The following is an 18,678-nucleotide window of genomic DNA, read 5'->3' on the forward strand; positions in this document are numbered from 1 at the left end:
TAGTGCACATACCCAGCACCGGACTGGGAGGTCCAAATACTGCCAAGGCATTCAAATGGGGAGTTTGAGCGACATTTCACAGCCCGCTCCATGGATGGTCCTCCCAGAATTTAAGCCCAACATTTGAGACATTAAAGCTACCTAGAAACCCCCTCCCGCCACATAAAACCGCCTTGTGCTTTGCAATGCTCATGAGATGGGTACGGAAGCTGCAGCCCACCGTCCTTTGCCATCCGGCCCTTGCTGTCCCCCTTTGGCTTCAAGAATCTCTCGGTCTCCATCTCATCCCCAAATTCTTTATCCCGCTTGCACTGGGAGTGAAGTCATCCCAGGCTTCGGACACTCACAAAGAGTCAGAGTGAGGGAACATGTGACTAGCTCCTTGCTAGTCTCTCCAGAGCAAGGGGGCCACCCTCACAGATTGCAGGGACTGGTCTGATTTAAACTGCTCAGTGTCGAAAGAAGCAGCCGCCAATAATGGGAGGTGAAGGGACAGATGCATTGCACATTATGTGACGGAAAGAAAGGGGCCGGAACTGCATCTGCAGCTCACAGCTCCTGCAAATGAGTGGGCTAATAGACCTGTCTAGGGTCCACGCTAGTCAACCAGGCACCAGCAAGTTACCGCCAGCAAAATGCAAAAATCCTGTTGATGGCGCTAGGAGCACATGGCCTGGGCTGGTGCAATGGCATCACTTACACCTGGACCCTGTTGTTCTAAAGAGGATGGAAAGAGTACAAGAACAGCTTGAGATTCAGCAAAGGCTCTTCTGGTCCTGGTGGACCTGCCGGCTTGCTGGTAAGAAGAGTTTTTCTGTAGTCAGGCTGCTAACAACTGGAAACCCACCAAAACAGGGACTCCAGGGGACCACTCACCCTCTACCCCACCCCAGTTGTGGATCCCCTAAATATCCCCACAGAAACCCTTTATCAATAAACTCCCTACCTTAGGAGGCAGAGAACCGTAGAGCATCCACTTTCTTTCCCCCCTCTTTAGAGGCTGCATGTCTAGTAGTTAAGAGCATCAGGCCAGGAGCCTGGATTGGAATCTTGGCATGACCATGCCACCCTGGGCAAGTCACAGAATCATAGGAGTGGAAGGACCTCGAGAGGTCATCTAGTCCAGTCCCCTGCACTCATAGCAGGACTAAGTATTGTCTAGACAATCCCTGACAGGTGTTTGTCTCTCATCCGCTGTGTGCCTTGCTTTCCTCAGCTGTTAAATGGGATTCCTTATGGAGAAACACGGGGCTCAGCACTCAGTGACCCTCGGTGCCACGCCAGAGCAAAGGCCTACCTGTCAGCCTTAGTCATTGTCAACCTTGCTCGAAGCTTTTCTCTTAGTGGTCAATATGGGAAGAGGCCTCGTTGAAAAGCAGTCAGATTGTAGAGCCCCATGGGGGGACAGAAAGGCACATCCCTTCCCTTACCCAGAATCCCAAGTAGTTTTGGGCCTTACTCTCATGGTGTTCCAGCCAACATTCAGTAGAACCTGGCTTGTCAATGGCTTCAGTGCAGCCAGAGGAATGTGGCGCATCCCCGCTTTCATTGACTCTAGCGGGCTCTCGACAGCAAACAAAATCCAAGATTCAAACTCATCCTGTTGGCAATGTGATAAGGTTAAACCTGCCTCCCAGCCTGTGTCAGAAATATGTTCCTCACTGGGGTTCCTGTGGCACCAAATTCCTGCCTTCGCCTTCACCCACCTGGGAAATGGTCTCCCCTCTCCCACCGAAGAAGCTGCCTCCTGCAGCTGGCCCATGCACTCTGATTCTGAACAGCGCTATGTCATGCAGACCAGAATGTCCCATCAGGGACTGGAGCATTGGCCCTGGGTGTACATTATGTGTCTTCGTTGCCCTGGCCAAGTTCTGAAGCCTGCAGATGGCTCTGGAGTTGTGGTAAAGTTTTCTTCTTCCCATTTGATTTTTACAGAAACTTCAGCGTTGCAAGGCCATTGCAACCTGGATTAAGCTCAGTACAAAGCAAATAACATGTCATGAGCAGCAGTATCAGGGAGCTGACTATTCCAATCCTTCACGGAGAATGTTTCTGGCCAGCAGGAGTTCTCGACCTGTCAGGAGTCAGCCGAATTAGGTGGGGAAATAGGCCTGGGAGACCAAAGTCCACAGTTACTTTTTAGTGCTTCTGAAAAGGAAGGTAATAATAGCCTTGGCTGGAGGCTGGCACAGCCCACAAGTACAGCAATGGGGCTCTGGGAGAGCTCATTGCAGGAACTACCTGGGCTGGGGGCCATAAGAAGACCCCTTTCTGCACAGAAGCACTGAGTCAAACCGTGCTCAGAAACAGCTTCCACCAATGATCACAGGTCCCAGTCACTGCCCATATGGCCCAGGGCTGAATTTTTTACATGTTTCTTATTAGCCACTGTGTTAGGGAGGTAGGGTGGGCCAGTAGTTAGAGCAGGGAATTGGGAATCAGGATTGTGCTTTCGACTCTGCCACACACTTACCACCTGCCCTTGGACGAGTTATTTAACTTCTCGGCCCCTCCATGTGTCACAGCACATTGGATGACATGCGGGTCGGGGGGGCAGCTGGGAGAAGGACCATAGAACTGCTCTCCTGCTCCTAGATAAGCAGGATCTTATCCACCCCACACCCTTCTTCCAGTTGGTTTGGATTCTGTACAGGGAACCTCCTCCTTTGCGTGTCCTCATCTCCTTGAAAGGAAGAGCTTTCTTTTCCGAGTCTTTGTTGAGATTCAGCTTTTCTGAGACAGAAGGAAGCTGAATTCCCCAATGCCCACTGCGGCTCAGGAAAGGGCCAAAACATGCTGAATATGGCTGGGGCATATTCGAGGCAAGCAAGAAGTAGGGGGTGGTGTTTGGAAGTGGCTAGAAGCAATATGCCAGGATTCAGAAGGTCAGTTGCGTTTGTACTGCAATGTGCAGTATCAACTTCCTTGTGTGAACACTGACTAATTAAGCAGGCAAAGAGAGACAATTAGTGCCCAGGAAGTTGGGCATTCCAGGATTACTAAAACTAGTCCCATGTCCCTGCAATGGCAAACACCAGCCAGCCACGGGCAGCTGTGACACGAACTTGCTGCCCCGTCCCTGCTGACAATCTGGTACCTTTTATCAGCCATGACCTTAAATGTTCTCCTTTGTGACTCCCCTCTATGCAGCCGCAGGTGTTGGAGTGCGGCCAACTTTTCGTCTTGGAGATAACAAGGGTAGGAATGCCCCAAATCCACCCCCTTCACACATTGGCAATTGGATGCACAAGGAGTGCTCAGATGGGTGGAGCTTTTTCTCGAGCAAATTTTGCATCCAAGGATGGATGAGGCTGAACGGCAGCTTTGCCCTGGTGGGCAGGATCATGTGTTGTGCCTCCAGGTGGCATAACGCACACTGGTACAGCCCAGGGGCAGGTGGGGGAAGCCACCTTTCCTTCCTCCTGATTTTGGATTAGTCAAAGGCAAAAATGACCCCGGAGAGAGCTGGGCTAAATTACAGCTCTGCAACACAGCGCTGCTCCAGAATCCCCCCAGCATTACAGCCGTGGGTCCGACATGACCCTTTCTATCCTGAGCCGTGCCCATCAGCACTTCAGGGGGGTCTGTGTAGAGCAGCCATCAGCTGCCAACAGTGCCTGTACCAGGAGAATTTCCCCCTGGCCATCTTAGAAGTGTTTAAGGCCTCAGTACACCACTACATCATACAGGGGCTATAAGGCGCGGGAGAATCCCTCCCGAGATCTTTTGGGGGAATTTTGGGAAAATAGCTCAGATGTGTGTGGGCACATGCATGAGTGTTGGTGCTGTGTGTACAGGAGGGAAAGATTTTCCAAGAATCTGAATAGCAACTGAATAGCCTAAATACACACTCCATTTGTGTGCACTGTTACCATGATTTTTGTGAGCACAAATTGGGGAACTGCACACACTAGTTACCAGAACTGGCATTTGCACATGCAGTTACCCACTTTGCATGAGGTTACATTAACGGCACGCATAACATAGACGTACGCTTTGAGACCCTTCAGAAATCTGGCCCAGGAGTCACAAAGAGTTTCTGTTGGATATCCCATGACTCACGGAAACTAATGCAACAAGACATATTCAAAAGGTTCATATTCCGGGGAGGTGAGTAAGGAGGGGAAGGACTTTGGGCTTTAACATTTTCTCTCCAACACCCGATATGTTTTCTGATGAAGGCCTGACCTAGTGGTTTGAGCACAGGAGTGGGAGCCAGAGAATTCAGAGTCCTAATCCTGACTCTGATTTGGATTCCTGCTGTTGAGCAAATCACTTAACTTCTCTGTGTCTTGGTGACAACAATGGTCACAACCCTTACTCCCTCAAAGGGGTGTTGGGAGAATGAATTCACTGGGGGTAGGAATTAGCAAAGATGCAAAACACCCAGGATTCGGTTCCATGTGTTAAGCAAGTTGCTCATTTAAGTGCCACGCACATCTTTGCATGTCTCTTCCCCATCGTGGAGGACTCACAAGATTATGATCTTACATGGGCAAATCTTCCAGTGAGCTCAACGGCACCATGGGCAGGAAGGAGATTGTTACGTGCCTGTATGGAGCCTTTCCTCATTATGGCCAAAATCAGCCTGAGTCCCCACAGTTCATTCCCATTCATGCACCATGGAACACCAGGGGCTGGTTCTAATGCAGAACACCACTATTTGCCCACAGATATCAAAGTAACAAGCAATGATGGTAAAAGGAAAACAAAGTGCCCGAGCATAACAATGGCTCTTTAAAACCAAACAAAGAAACAATGCTGAGACCACAGCACCACTTATCCAAATAACCCACCCACGGGGTAATAGGCACTTAGGAACCCGTAATTTCCCCAGACAGGAGTGAGCCATGCAAAACTCTTGGTGGTTGAGCACGTTTTCACAAATTGGCAAGCTGTCTGAAATCACCTCTCCCCCTAATTGGCTGAGATTACACCTCGTTGCCTTGAACGTGACCGCTAAGCCAAACAGATGCAGCCTTGCACCTGGAAACTCTTTCAGAGCATATAATAAAATATTTCCTTTGCTCGCTCCAGATCAGAATCTTTCAAATCTCCTTTCCCCACCCCAGTGATCTTCAGACTCTCTCTGCTGGCCTGGGCAGCTGCAGTTCTGAGCAGTAAAGTCACAGTGGGACTTCCTCAAGCTATAGTTGGGGTCCAGAGAACCAGGCTCTAAGGGTGGGAACAGCACACCCTGAACCATACTCATCTGCAGGTTCTCTCTCTTGTTATTCCTGCTCAGCTGGAAGCTCAGCATGAGTCCCTGGGCTCCTGAAGGTGGTAAATGGGGAAGTGGAATGAATCAATGGCTCCTCTTCCAGCTGGCTGAACTAAACTGTCTCTCTGATAAACTCACAGCCATGAATATCAAACACTAGTGTTTCAGGGACCGAGGTAGAGGCTGCCTTAAAGGCTGTTCTACTGGGAAGAGACCAAGGAACCATCTGCAAGGTATGATGCCTTTTAATGTCCTCCTTCTATGGGTCACATGTGAAAGGGCTACGAGGCAAGGGTTTTGAATACAGTGAAATCGCTTTGCATTAATTCACCAGGCTTTTCTTCATTAGCTTCTCTTGCTTGCAGGGACAGCAAAAGTTGAAACCTCTCTCACCTTGAATCCCTGCTTTGGGGACTTGGAGTCAGCCAGCAGGGAGAGAAGACAAGCTTCAAAGCAGTTAGTATTAAAAACCAAGTGGATGCCCTGACCCATTTCTGATGGGACTGTGTGACAGGGGCAGCAGCTTTGCTTCCTAGTCCCCAGTGAACCAGGACTCAATCCCAGCTCCACTTCCCCATCACTTTGCACAGGTGCTCAAGGAAAGGGGTACAAGAATGGCTGCTTGGGACAGAGTTGGGAAAGTCAGGGGATGCACCCAGGGCTCATAGGGCAGGGCTGCAGCCCTAGCTGCTGCCTGGTCCTTTTCTGATGGTAAGTCACTTAAATTTTCCTCTCTCCTAGCAAGAGACCTTGCTGACCACAGCTGCATTTCTCCACTGACCCACTGCCCCAGCTGACAGTCTGTGGGTCACCACTACTCAGGGACCCAGAGGTGGATCACCACAGGGAGAGAGTGAGATCTACTTTGTTTTTCTAATCCCAGAGAAAAATGCCCTCCAGGGAGCATCTCCGGAGGCCACCCTGGGTTCACTGCAGGGACTAAAATAAAACCACCCATGCTGCAGCCATCAGACCCGTCTCTAGCTCGGTCACTGCAGAGCTCCAGCTGGATGGGCTGGAGATTTTCTCATCAAGACCCTGTTAAACTCACCCAATGCTTGAGACCTTTGCCTGTCCCCTATGAACAAATTACATTTCCATCAGGGGAAAGGAGCCTGCCAGTCCATGGATGCAGCCGTGGGTCCTGAGCAGAGTGGTCACTGTTGGGCAGGATGGGTCAGCTACCTGCGTGGATTCTCTTTGTCCACAGAATGGGCTCAGCATAGACTGCAGCAGGGCAGCTTCCTCAGGCTGGCCTGCCCGTCCGTGGAGACTCAGCCCTGCTGCCTGGGAGGCTGAAACGGGAGTTTAAGCTCCATGGGTCACCTAGGGTTTATGGACACAGAGACTTAGTGCGTGGCAAGCTGAGGCTGTGTGAATTTGCTGCGCACTGACCGGCCAGGTGGTCCCTGCTCTTGGGCACTAAAAGTCCCCTAGCACACATTCACCAACTCCCACGTCAAGCAGCAGCGGGTCAAAGTGCCCTAGGGACCTTTCAGTGCATGGCAGTAGGGTCCGCGCAGCCAGTTAGCGTGCTGGAGATCCACACCCCTGCTTCCCAGGCACTAAGCCGCCTTATGGACAAGTCTTTAGCCCTTGACTTCTCTGCCAACACTGCCAAGTGGAAGTGGGCCCTGTTAGTACAAACTGGATTGTGGGCACTTGACTGAAACCCACCAAACTCATGTCACAAAGGGGAGGGAGCCACTGAACTGTCCCCCCTGCACTCACAGTGCGTACTGAACACCGGGGAAAGGAAATTAAACTTCAGCGGCACCCTGGCCAGGAGAAGGCAGGATGAACACGCAGCTGGAATGAGATATTGCAAGTTTAAAGCCAGATGCGCGCACTGCATATTCTCTTAGGGTCTGATTCAAAGTCAATGGCAAGGCTCCCCAGCTCTTCAATGGTCCTCAAGCACCAACCTTTTGTAGTGGTAACCACCCATTTTTTCATGGTTTGTGTGTATAAAAAGATCTTCTGTACTTTCCACAGTATGCATCCGATGAAGTGAGCTGTAGCTCACGAAAGCTTATGCTCAAATAAATGTTAGTCTCTAAGGTGCCACAAGTACTCCTTTTCTTTTTGCGAATACAGACTAACACGGCTATTACTCTGAAGCCCGGTTGTAGTTGGTGGGGTTGGTTTCTAATGCTGCAGAATTAAATCAGAGGCCGAGACATTCAGCCCAGAGAGAGACACGGTCCTCGTCTCTGCACAGAGAGACGCTGAGCTGGAGACACAAAGCGAAATGCTTCTGGCACCCTTAACTCAGCCTCTGATGAACAGGAGTTTGCACTGGAAATGAAAGAACCGATGATGCAGAATTGCTGATGTCAGCACCTTTTGCCTCCCTCCCTGGAAATACTCCAGTGACGAGGCAGCACTGACTAGTGCCTTATCGTTAATAGCTTGTAATAACAAATACAATGTCCCTGTGGGTTCACCTGCCGACTTCCTGCCACAACAGGCCAATCAGGACTGTAGTGAGACCTTTGACGATGAAAGAACAGCAGGTGCCCCAGTCCTGGCTGGAGCAAAATGCAGTGAGCTGTCCCATGGCAGCTTTGTGGAGAAAGAACGCCGGGGCAGTCACTGCAGAGATGGGGCCAGAACCAAACCCCCGGACTTTGGGGGAGTTCGGTCCAGACTCTGTAGCTCAGGCTCATCTCTGCTGCAGAGATCTAGCATTACACCCCCTCGGCTTCAGTGGCAGGTACTGAATGCCGTGCACAAAGCAGGCTTTAGGGCCAGTCTAGACTGCAGTTGGAGGTGTGTGATTGCAGCTCTCTCCTGCACTACTTTTAATCTAGTTAGCACGGGTACTAATAGCAGCGAAGACATGGCAGCTCAGGCCGTCCAAGCCGGCCTGGAACCCTGGGGACATACTTGCATTCCTAGCTTGGGTGGCTGTGTCTTCACGGCTATTGTATCCATCCCACTTAGACTGAAGCTAGGGCGGGTATGTCTACCTGAGCGGCAATCACACCTCCAATTGCACTATCGACATACCCAAAGGGGACGCTGCGGCACGGTCTGTACAACAGAGAGCCCATGCTCACTCCAGGTCACCACGTCTGCTCAGTGCAGGACACCAGCATGCACTCTGCTGATGCACCCACGTGCCACTGAACTCCAGTGGCAGGTGCAGCCTGACTAATCAAAGTACCTCTTCTCTTTTCAGCTTCAAAGCCCTGCAAAAAAAGAGAATTAACAATGCTTGCGGGGGAAAGGGGAGACAAGTTCCACTCCCCACTCCTACTCCTTCCACAAGGTGGGTTTTTTTTAAATCTCCTTTCAATAATCATCTCTTAAATTCTGCAGGTTATGAAGTCATCATGAGAACGTAAAGCAAAACCAAGAGCCTGCTCTTGCGAGGTTCTGAGCTCTGCGGGAGAGACACTCCCCTTAAAATCAGTCAGTTTGGAGGGTGCTCACCACATTACAGGACCAGTCTGGGAGAACAGGCCTTCTCTTTCCCTGCTAGGCAGGCAAAAGGAGCGTGAGGTCGGAGATCAGAGCAAGTCAGAGCCTATGACTCTGACACCTCATGCACTGCCAGAGGGTGGGGGTTAGGGGGACAGCATGCTGGAAATATGCTGGAATGGCTCCCTCTAACACAAAGGGCCATTCAGCAGTGCACATAGACATGGCTAGCGTCCCATAAGAGGCGAGGAACGTACACTCCTGACAGGCGGGTACCTGTGAGCCTTCGGTTCCCGGCTGCTGTAGGAGCTTGACGGTCCTGCCTCCTGCTGACCTCTGACTCCGCCCGTCGTGCCAGGTGAGGCTGCTGCCCGTGTTCCGCTGCAGACGGTAGTTGAGGTTTTCGGCTGACACCGTGTGCTCCAGGAGGTTCCGGCAGAAACTGAAGTGCGCGGCTGCGGCTGGGGAGGAGAACGATTATATCAGAAAGACAACAAACATACCCCATGCGCCAGAGTCCTCCCACAGCTGCCCAGATTGCACTATGCGCTGCTGCTCAAGAGACAGGACTGAGTCCACGTCCTCCAGTCTTCTTCTTTGCCCCTGAGGCCGAAGGATCTGGGAAGGATGGGGAAGTGCACCACATTGGCAAAGCCTGTGTTGCTTTCCCCTCTGGTGGCTGGTCCACTAGAGGACAACAGCCTACTACTGCTACCTGCTCTTAGCTGACGTGGCAGAAGTCTGTTCTACACATCACAGAGGCAAAACTCCATTGAGCTACCATGCAGTAGAGGGCTGTTGCTATGGCAGCGCTTGCGGCCAGGAGAAGGGCTTGCTGGGAGGACAGGGGGTATTTTCCAATAAGAAGCAGGTGAGGCCATTATAAAGGAAGGAAGCTTGTCTGTGGGCTGCCCAGGGAGCAGCTGCAGCATGTCAGCAATCCCATGTCTTCTGAAGGAGCAGGAAATCAGCCCCAGTTCTCAGTGACCAGCTTTGGCTGGTCGCAGGCACTTAAATGCACAATGACACCCTATGGGGCCACAGCCGCTGACGAGGACCCACGCACCCGGGCTGCAGGAGCTCCGACCGCAAATCCCAGTTCTGTTCGGAAATGGGCTGGCTCTGGAGCCCGTCTCCCACTGGCATGTGGGATGCTAAGCCCCTCACTCAGCTGCGCTTGGTGTGGACACAGGTGCTGCATTGGCGCTGATTCTGGAGGCTTTGACATAGAGCCCCCCCCCCCCCCCCCCGCAGCCTAGGGCTGGCTAACTGGGTCCCCTGGGCCTGAAACCGCCACACACAGGCAATACAATTACATTTAGTGTCCCAGCAAATGAAGGCTTATTGGAGGGGAGTTTGCCTCAAGCAGCCATGTGACCCGCTAGGACCCGTTAACCCTTTAGAGGCAACAGGGCCTTAAACTCCTGGCACTGGCCTTCTGGTCCGTGGGGCTCCATACTGTGATGGGAGGTGCAAAGAGGAGGTTGAACAAAGAGCTGCTTCCCTTGCCAGTCCTGGGGGAGGTGCAGTGGGGAGCTCTGAGTGTGCACAGGACCCTCTGGCTGTGGCTTGAGCTTTAGGCTGGCCAGGCCTGCCCCTCTCCTGTGTGGGGGGAGGGGACCGAGTGCCTTTTTGCCGTATGGCTCCCCGAACACTTCTCCAGTCTGGGCACTGCCAGCAAAGACGTACCCTACCATGAAGAAATGCCCGAGAGCTCTGCAGTGAGAAGCCCACATGCCAGGGCTCGGAGCGGGGCAGGCTCAGTGTCTCGGACCGTTGCTGGGCAATCCTGGCGCCTTTTCCAGGGGCATTTCAGCACCAAAAATGCTGAGGAGGCAACATCCCAGGGGCTGCGTGCTGGGCTCGTGAGCCGTGGAAACCACACTCCAGTTCAGAGGGGCAGAAAGTAAAAATAGGAGGACGGAAAGAGGGAGGTGTCGGGGGGGGGTGTCCAACAGCCGTACACCTCTGCTCCCGAAACTGCCAGACAGGGTCTGTGTAACCCAGGATCCAATGCTCAGTGCTATGACCGTTCCCAGAGCCGGACTTGAGGAGGGCTGGGGGCCTGGTGGGTAGAGCAGGACGAGCCTGTGTTGTCTGGCTCGATGGAGGCTCGCGAGTGACGGGGGAGCTGCCTCTTGCCACCTCGTGCCTGTGAAACCATCCTGTCTGCTCAGATGGCTGCTGTTACCATGGCAACAGATTCTGCGACCTGAGTAACAGTGGGTCTGCGCTGTGGGCATTCCCGGCACTACCCCAGTCCTGCTGCGAACCCCCCGTCCCCCCCCGGACCCCAACCACTTGATGCCAGTCCCCACAGCCCCTCCCTTCCCTTCAAAGGAAAACACCTGATGGAGGAACCTGTGCAGAGATTTTGGCTATGATGGGAGGCCTCAAGCTTCTCATCACTGGTGAGCCAGCGAAAGGCTGTGAGCAGCAGGCTGAAGCCCCTTGACCTGAAGGAATGGCAGGTGCGGTCTGAGAGTGCGCTGGCTCTGGGTACCTGGGCACAGGCTTTAGGGATGTATCGTCTGAGGGTGCTCATGCATGGGGCTGTACGTACCCCGACTCTGGGTGCATGGTGGATTTGCCTGAAGCATAGAGATTATCATAGCCGAAGGTCGCGATACAAACTGCAAAGGCACAGCCTTCAGGATGAGGTTAAAGCCATGGGCCTGAGTGACGCCGCATGGCCTCTCGTGATCCCTTGGCACTGGTTGTTAGGAGTAGGGACATAAAGCACGATCCTTTGGCCAAATGCCAACACGGATTTTTATATTCTACTTCCCTGAAACACCTCCCCCGACTGCAATTTCAAGTGACTACAGGATCCTTTTGTGCTCCCTGCCCTAAGCTGTTGTGCAACATTTCAGCGTCCATGCGACCTCTGAGGTGGCTGCATTTCAGCAGTCAGTGAGGTGATTCCTCAACTGAGGCACTTTGAAATTCTTGGCCGATGGCGCTAGAGAAGTGACAAACATTACTCTTCTTCTTGGCTCAGCCCCTAACCCGTGCTCTTGTTAACAACACCAGGAGACTCTGGGGATAGCAATGACCCATTCCCAGGCTGGGTCATACCCTGAATGCTGTTTAAATGTCTTCCTGCCCTCACCATTCTCCTGTTTTCTTTTCAAAGAGACGTGAACAGCCCGCAACGACAATTTCTTAGGCCAGCTTGCTCTGATGAAATGAACAGAGCTGCCCGAGACATTTGCCCACACAGTGCTAGCACCTGCGAATCTCGCTTTGACACCAATATTCCAGCCAGCGAGACACACAGGATCTGATTCACCAATTTGCTACACCAGTTTTATGCCAGTGTGAATCCACTGGGCCGCGTCCTCAAATGCTGTAAATTGGGGTCGTTCCACTGACTTCAACAATGCTACAGTTTGCCAGTTTATGAGAGCTGAGTATCTGGCCAATTGCCTCCATAGAGTGAGACTGGTGTTATGGAGTGGTCAATCCATCCCCTGGAGATCTTTGATAAAATTCCATCCACGCCCTCCTATCCCCAGACAATTCAGGGGTAAAGGAGATTTCTTGAGATTATAATGAAGCCCAGCAGATCCTGCCCATTTCCTCTTCCAAATCCTTATGAGACACCAATCAGAGCGTTTACAGAAATGCCCGCGTGTCTGTGAATGTGTGATCACTTACACAGCTCTGAGAAAACAGGAGAATGGTGAGGGCAGGAAGACATTTAAACAGCATTCAGGGTATGACCCAGCCTGGGAATGGGTCATTGCTATCCCCAAAGTCTCCTGGTGTTGTTAACAAGAGCACGGGTTAGGGGCTGAGCCAAGAAGAAGAGTAATGTTTGTCACTTCTCTAGCGCCATCGGAACTTTGCACACATGTGAACTTTGAACAGATACACGCAAATGTGAATTCACATCCAGCATATGTGTGTGCGTGTGTGTGCATGCACTGGGAACACGAGTACATGCATACAAGGGTGTATTTGCATGTGTGGGTGAATAACCACATGTAGGTGCGCGAGCTTGCCCACATCTGCACATGCACGACCATGGTGAGAAAGAAAAGTAATTGTGCTCATTTGATATTGACCGTTTGGTTGCTCAGAAGCTTGGGCTATTCCGTTTGTTCCAATTAAAATGTAATATTTTCCTTTGGGGGGAAAGAAAATGAATCCTTCTGTAAGAATAAAGTATCAGTACAAGAGACACACGCTCATCTATTCTAGATGAAAGGTGGGAGGCTTGGCATAAGCCACGTGGATCCCACAAAGCAGGGACTAAGATCTCGCTGTTTAGACTACAACGAACAATCTGAAGCCACACACAGAGAAGCCTCTTTCTAAGGATACCTGATGCACTGTAGGAATTAAAGGTTTAAAGAAAAACCATCACTATTGGGCGCTAATGTCTATAGTTGGGATCTCTAGGGGAGAGCCCTCACTTGAAAAGAAAAATCAACCCTTGTGCAACAGGAAACTGAAATCTAAGAAAATGCCCCTCACTCAAATGATACGTTGTACAGAACTAAACCTATCCAAGGAGTAGTACTGGGAGCAATGGGATCACATTCAGCAATGGAAATTTGAGAGCGAAATATCAAACATTTCCTAAGAGTGAGAGCAATTAGGCTGTGGAACGGTCTCCCAAGGGATGAGGTGGAAATGCCATCGCCTGAGACATTTTAATCTGACTTAAGGAACCTTTAGGGAACACACTGTGGAAAGCAATCTTACACTGGTCCCCAAGGGAGGAACTAAATGACCCAACAGCTCAAAAGGACCATGGGTCTCTGAAAGGGAATGTCCTCCCTTCATTAATTTTCAGAAATAGAGAAAAGCCCTCGTCAATTAATTACGACATAAACCAGCTAAGGGAATAAGGGAAAACGGAATGGGAAACTGGCCTGATCTAAGAATGGGCTTGCTAAATATATCTGCTCTCTATATGCCATGAAGGTTCTGATGACGCCCAGGGTCATGAGAGCACCTGGCACCAGAACCCTTGATATGAGATTATTGCTTGGTAAACCACTGCAGCAATTCTCTTGTGATTACTTCTTCTTTGAATATAACAAATGGAGCTGAGTCTTCCATGGAAATGCAACTGCATAGCGAAACCTGGTGCTCGGAGGCCATGCCGGTACTTAGAGAGAGCTAAGTCAGATCCGTGCAAGGGCCTAGCAACAGAGGCCACTCCACTGCAAAGAGGGGTCTGCTGGAGAAGCCAGTCACAGGTAAATACCAAAAGGAATCAGTAACTGGGAACAATGAGAAGCTCACAGGGCTGTTCTGAAGAAGTGCAGAGGTTCAGAAGTAAAGGGCTATTTCACCATTCTGATGCCAGTGCCATGTAATGTGACTTTGACATCACAGACAGGAGGGGACTTTTTCTTAAAGAAGAGCTGAAAGGTAACTGCTGACCTCATCCACAGGTTATTAAGCATTATAAGATGGCTGTCACAGAAGTTAAAGCCCCGCTGGTGGCTGAACATTCCAAGCCAGGGTGATAGAGGTTACCAGCTGCACTCAGAAACCCAAGAGCCAATTGACAAGAGTTTGGGGGTTTTCCCCTTTTAAAAGCAAAAGAATTATATAATAGACGTGATGCACCCACAGATGGAATGCTCGGTCTAGTATCATTTGTCTTTACGCGCCCTCATTAGGGGGATAGTAGATTCTATTTCCACACCATGCCATGTTTGGCTGTTTACTTCCTTTGCTGATGGGCCCATAATTCATAGATTCCAAGGGCAGAAGGGATCATGCTGACCATCAGGTCTGACCTCCTGTATAACACAGGCCAGAGAACTTCCCCCAAATAATTCCTAGATAAACATCCAATCTCGATTTAAAAACCGTCAGTGATGGAGAATCCACCAGGACCCTCGGTATATTGCTCCCGTAGTTAATTACTCTCACCATTAAAAATGTACGCCTCATTTCCAGTCTGAATTTGTCTAGCTTCAACTTCCAGGCATTGGATTGTGTTAGACCTTTCCCTGCTAAATTGAAGAGCCCATTATTAGCTAGCAGCTGGTCCTGCTGTTACCCTGCGGCTGTTGAAGATAGACAGCTCTACTGCAGGAACCCTCCAGTTTAGTTCATGTACCGTGTAATGCCATTCACATACATACCCGCAATGTGTGTGTTATTTACATATATAAAATTGGGTGTGTAGGGAGAAGCTGGCTTCAGATTCACCGCAGAAGGACTAGCATCCCTTCCCAAATACTTGCATTTATGCGGCATGTAGTACAGAAGGGGTACACAGGGGAGCAGGGGTCCTGCTATGTTAAAGAACTCCTGGTCCTGGCCAGAAGCTGAAAGACAGGGGCCTGTTTCCAAAGGTCATTATTCTGCATCCGTCCCCCCAGTATCTGAGGCTCTCACAGGAGCTCAGGTAGCTGTATTCAAACTTGGTCTGAGACGAGTCAACGGTGTCAGAGAGCAGGGAACAGATGCGAGAAAGGCAAAAAATGAAAGAGCTCCAAATAAAGGCAGCATACCGAGCGCTCCGATGGGTTTATGCTCCAGTTATATTATCCCAGAGCTCGGAGGCAGTTCTTTAGAAACCTTCTGCTCCCTTCTCCCAACCAGCCCTCAGGTTTCAACTCTCTGGTTACTCAACAGCACTTAGTTCTGCAGCACAGAAGCAGAAGTCAAGGTATCGCTTAGCAAGGGCCGGAGTCCATTCTTTCTAGAGCAAGAGGGTTCAAGGTACAAGCAGATCAGCAAGCCATAGAAGGGTCCAGCAGCTAAGCCATCCCTAGCTTTTCCTTTGAGCCCCTGACTGTACCGGGACACAGTGGTGGCGATGGAAGAGATTTCCTGTCTTTGCATAGTCAAGTACTGAGGCCAAGCCCAGTGTCGCCCTGATCCATGCCTCTCATACACTACAGTAAATACAGTAATAATTACGCACAGATGAATGCTCGCTAGCAGAGCCACAAAACCAAAAGCATCAGCTGGTTTCCTCCTACGATGACCCTAAAGGAAGGAATTCAAAAATCAGCCAGGCCTTTGTCTCCTTCTGCACTGACTATAACTCCCTTTGCTTTGGCTGCCCCTGGGCCCCCCTCTCCAGAGCCAGTGTTTGTACGGAGGTGGGCAGAGGCATCTTTGCAAACACAAAGAGGCATGACCCCATCCCTTCCTGTTCTCAGACACATCTCCCTGCCGGTGCAAGTCAGCAGAGCTCCGCTGACTTCAATGGAGCACCAGCCGTTTACACCAACAGGGAACTGGGCCCTTGCACCTCAGGTTCACCAGACCCAGCCTTCCCGGGGTGCACCGCAACGGCTCTGTATGTCGGCGCCGTGGGAGAGGGATGGTCACCCTGGCTGCAGCCTCAGAAGAGGCTGGATGAATGGGAGCGAGCCAGCGCTGGGCGAGTGCTCAGGACGAGCTGTCCTGAGCGCAGCTGCGTCCCTTCTGCCCTCTGCCATACCTGACCGACTCCTGCTGATCAGCGCTTCAGTCCTCCTGCCAATATGCAGCACTCGGTACCCTCTGCTTGTTCTGCGTGCTGGGCAGCGACCCAGCCAATCAGCAATGCAGAGAGGAGGATTAAGACCCTGGCATTCTTTATACCCAGCACTCTCCTGCTGACAGCCCAGCCAAAGCTCCCCTCCCCCCACGTCATTGTCCTTAGATTATCCCGTCTTCTATCCCACAACCCCCAGCCCCCTCGCTAAGCTCCTTCATTTACATGGCCAGGAGTGACACAGAAGAGCAGAATGTAAACTACTTTGAAAAGGGCTTAACCCGCTAGCACTAGACCTAAGTATCTGCCTGTCATTTCCTCCGCTTGCCCCTTCTAATCCTGTGTCAAGTGGAGATTTCAACGGGCTTGAATACCTGGAGGTGAAAGTGTTCTCCAAGAGGGGAAGGAGCCTTGTTCGGTGCACTATTCAGCAGCTCCCCACTGGAGACAAAGCTGCCAGTGGAAACCCAAATCAACAAATAAAATTAAGGGTAAGGGCCTGTGGCAATCCTGCATGTCACAGTTCAGTGGTCATCAACTGCCCGTGCAAAGCGGAACTCATCTGAGAATTAGGAAAGCCTCAGCTAATCTACAGGAGACCCAAGTTCTGTTCCTGGCTCAATCCCAGACTTGCTGAATGCTCCTGGGGAAGTCACTTAGCATCGCCGGGCCTCCGTTTCCCCATGTTCCGCTCTTCATTTGACTCCCCTGGGGTGTTGTGTAGAGCTGAATCAGGAACGCTGGGCTGGAACAGTTTTCCATGAGAAAAACGCAGCCCCCCTGAATCGAAGGCTTTGCTAAATCATGTGGATTTCACCAACATTTAATTCAGAGGAAAACAAAAGGGGAGGAGGTGAGTTTGATTATGTCCCATTTTGACATAATCCACATTTCAATTTTTCCTTTCAAAATGCCTCTTAATTTCCAGTTTCTAAAGAGATCCACACACAAACAGCTCTTTGGGCAATTTGGCTTCCATGGAGAATTTAAACATGTGTAGGTTTCGTTCCAAATCAGAATGAAATCGAATTCTGAAATTGCAAAATCCTCCTGGAGACGGAATCTCTGTGCTCTGCCCAGCTCTAGTGGTGCGGCCTCACTGGTTTGGGCTGCCGCGTGCTGACACCATGGAGCCCGGGGTGGGTGGAAAGCAGGGAGGTTGGAACAGTTTGTACAGTGGGGGTGCTTGGAGCCACTGAACCAAACTGTAAACCCTGTATATGACAGAAACCACTTCAAACCAGGGAGTGCAGCAGCCCCCCCCCCCAGCACCCTTAGTTCCAGCATCTATGGTGGGGATCAGCGTAGAGCTTCACCATCCCAGAGGGAGACCTTCTCAGTGCAACACAATGCCTCCAGGAGCCGAGCACTGTGGCAATGCACCCTCGGTCCCGCCACTAAACTGGAGCAGTCCTTGCACTCAGGGGAATACTAGGAGTGTCCAGGTGTGCAAAGAGCAAAAGGGCATTTCCCCCTCCTAGCTCTGAGCAGGGGCTCGTCCGAATTGGGCAGTGTGAGATGCTGGGATGGAAGGTGCTACAGAAATGGGAAGTATTAGTCATCATTTTTACTCACTACTTGCAAGACTTTGGCTTCTTTACTTAGCAGGCATGTATGAAACACAGAGAGAGAAAAAGGTAGGAGACTTTAATCTTCTCAGCTTTCTGCCTCCCTCGCCTGTATTAACAGAGCTTATCCCGTCTCCCTGATGACCCAGCACATCTCTTTCTCATCCCCAAAGCACCAGGTCAACTCTTGGACCCGTGGGCAGAGCCTGTGGCTGTGTCTACACTCGGTGCGCTTTGCCAGGATGGGGTGACTGGCATACTGCACCGGCAAAGTGCTCCTAGTGTGGACCCAGTGGTACTGGCCAAGCTATGCTTTTACTGGTATAGCTAATTCCATCCTCCTATCCCCAAGTGAAACAAGCTTGGAAGCAGAGCTTTGCCAGTATAACTGCGTCTACATGAGGGGTTTCTGCCGGTCTGCGGGGGGTGGGGTGGGAAACGTGTCATGTCTCTTCACATCCCTGAGCGACACAGCTATGCCAGCAGAAGTCGGTAGTGTAGACACAGCCAGGGAGCCTCAGCCAGGGGACTTCAGCTGGGTTCAGAGGGATGTAACCTTTCTCCTCCACCAACCCAGTGCCATGGGACACCCATGTCCCCTGTGCTCCTGCACATCCAGGCCAGATCACTTGCTACACCTGTGCTGCTCCCATTCTTACCCCAAATCCCTCTGCCCGCAGCCAACTCCACAGCAGTCAGAGAGCCCAAGTTCTTCACTCACATATGGGGGCGGCTGCCCTGTATGACCTCCTGCAGCCTGGCCACACTCCCTGCTTTGGGGGCCTCCTACATACTCAGGATCCTCCCCCAGACCCCTCACCCTGGTAAGGCAGGCAAATATCATTAGCTTCACTTCACAGATAAAATGGTGTCCAAGGCCATAGACAGAAGGAGGTCATGTCAGAGATGGAGTGACAGCTCAGGAGTTCCTGCCTCCTATGCATCTCCACTTACCCACACGTAGTTTACACTTACCTCACCTGGTCTATTCTTCCTATACA

At 51.2% G+C, this 18,678-nt stretch overlaps 1 protein-coding gene across 2 annotated transcripts in view; it reads right to left on the reverse strand.

Annotated features, from left to right (window-relative positions):
- SAMD10 (sterile alpha motif domain containing 10) overlaps window positions 1-18,678 on the reverse strand; it is a 46,862-nt gene that overhangs the window by 19,390 nt on the left and 8,794 nt on the right. For both annotated transcript variants that reach the window (XR_012154632.1, XM_073308983.1), the window contains exon 2: window positions 8,924-9,108. Coding sequence is in view for 1 of the 2 variants with exons in the window: in XM_073308983.1 (XP_073165084.1) it covers window positions 8,924-9,108 (185 nt within the window). In the remaining variant the exon portion in view is untranslated. The remainder of the gene's footprint in view (window positions 1-8,923; window positions 9,109-18,678) is intronic.

The sequence above is a fragment of the Lepidochelys kempii genome, chromosome 13, assembly GCF_965140265.1.
Source record: "Lepidochelys kempii isolate rLepKem1 chromosome 13, rLepKem1.hap2, whole genome shotgun sequence".
NCBI lineage: Eukaryota > Metazoa > Chordata > Testudines > Cheloniidae > Lepidochelys > Lepidochelys kempii.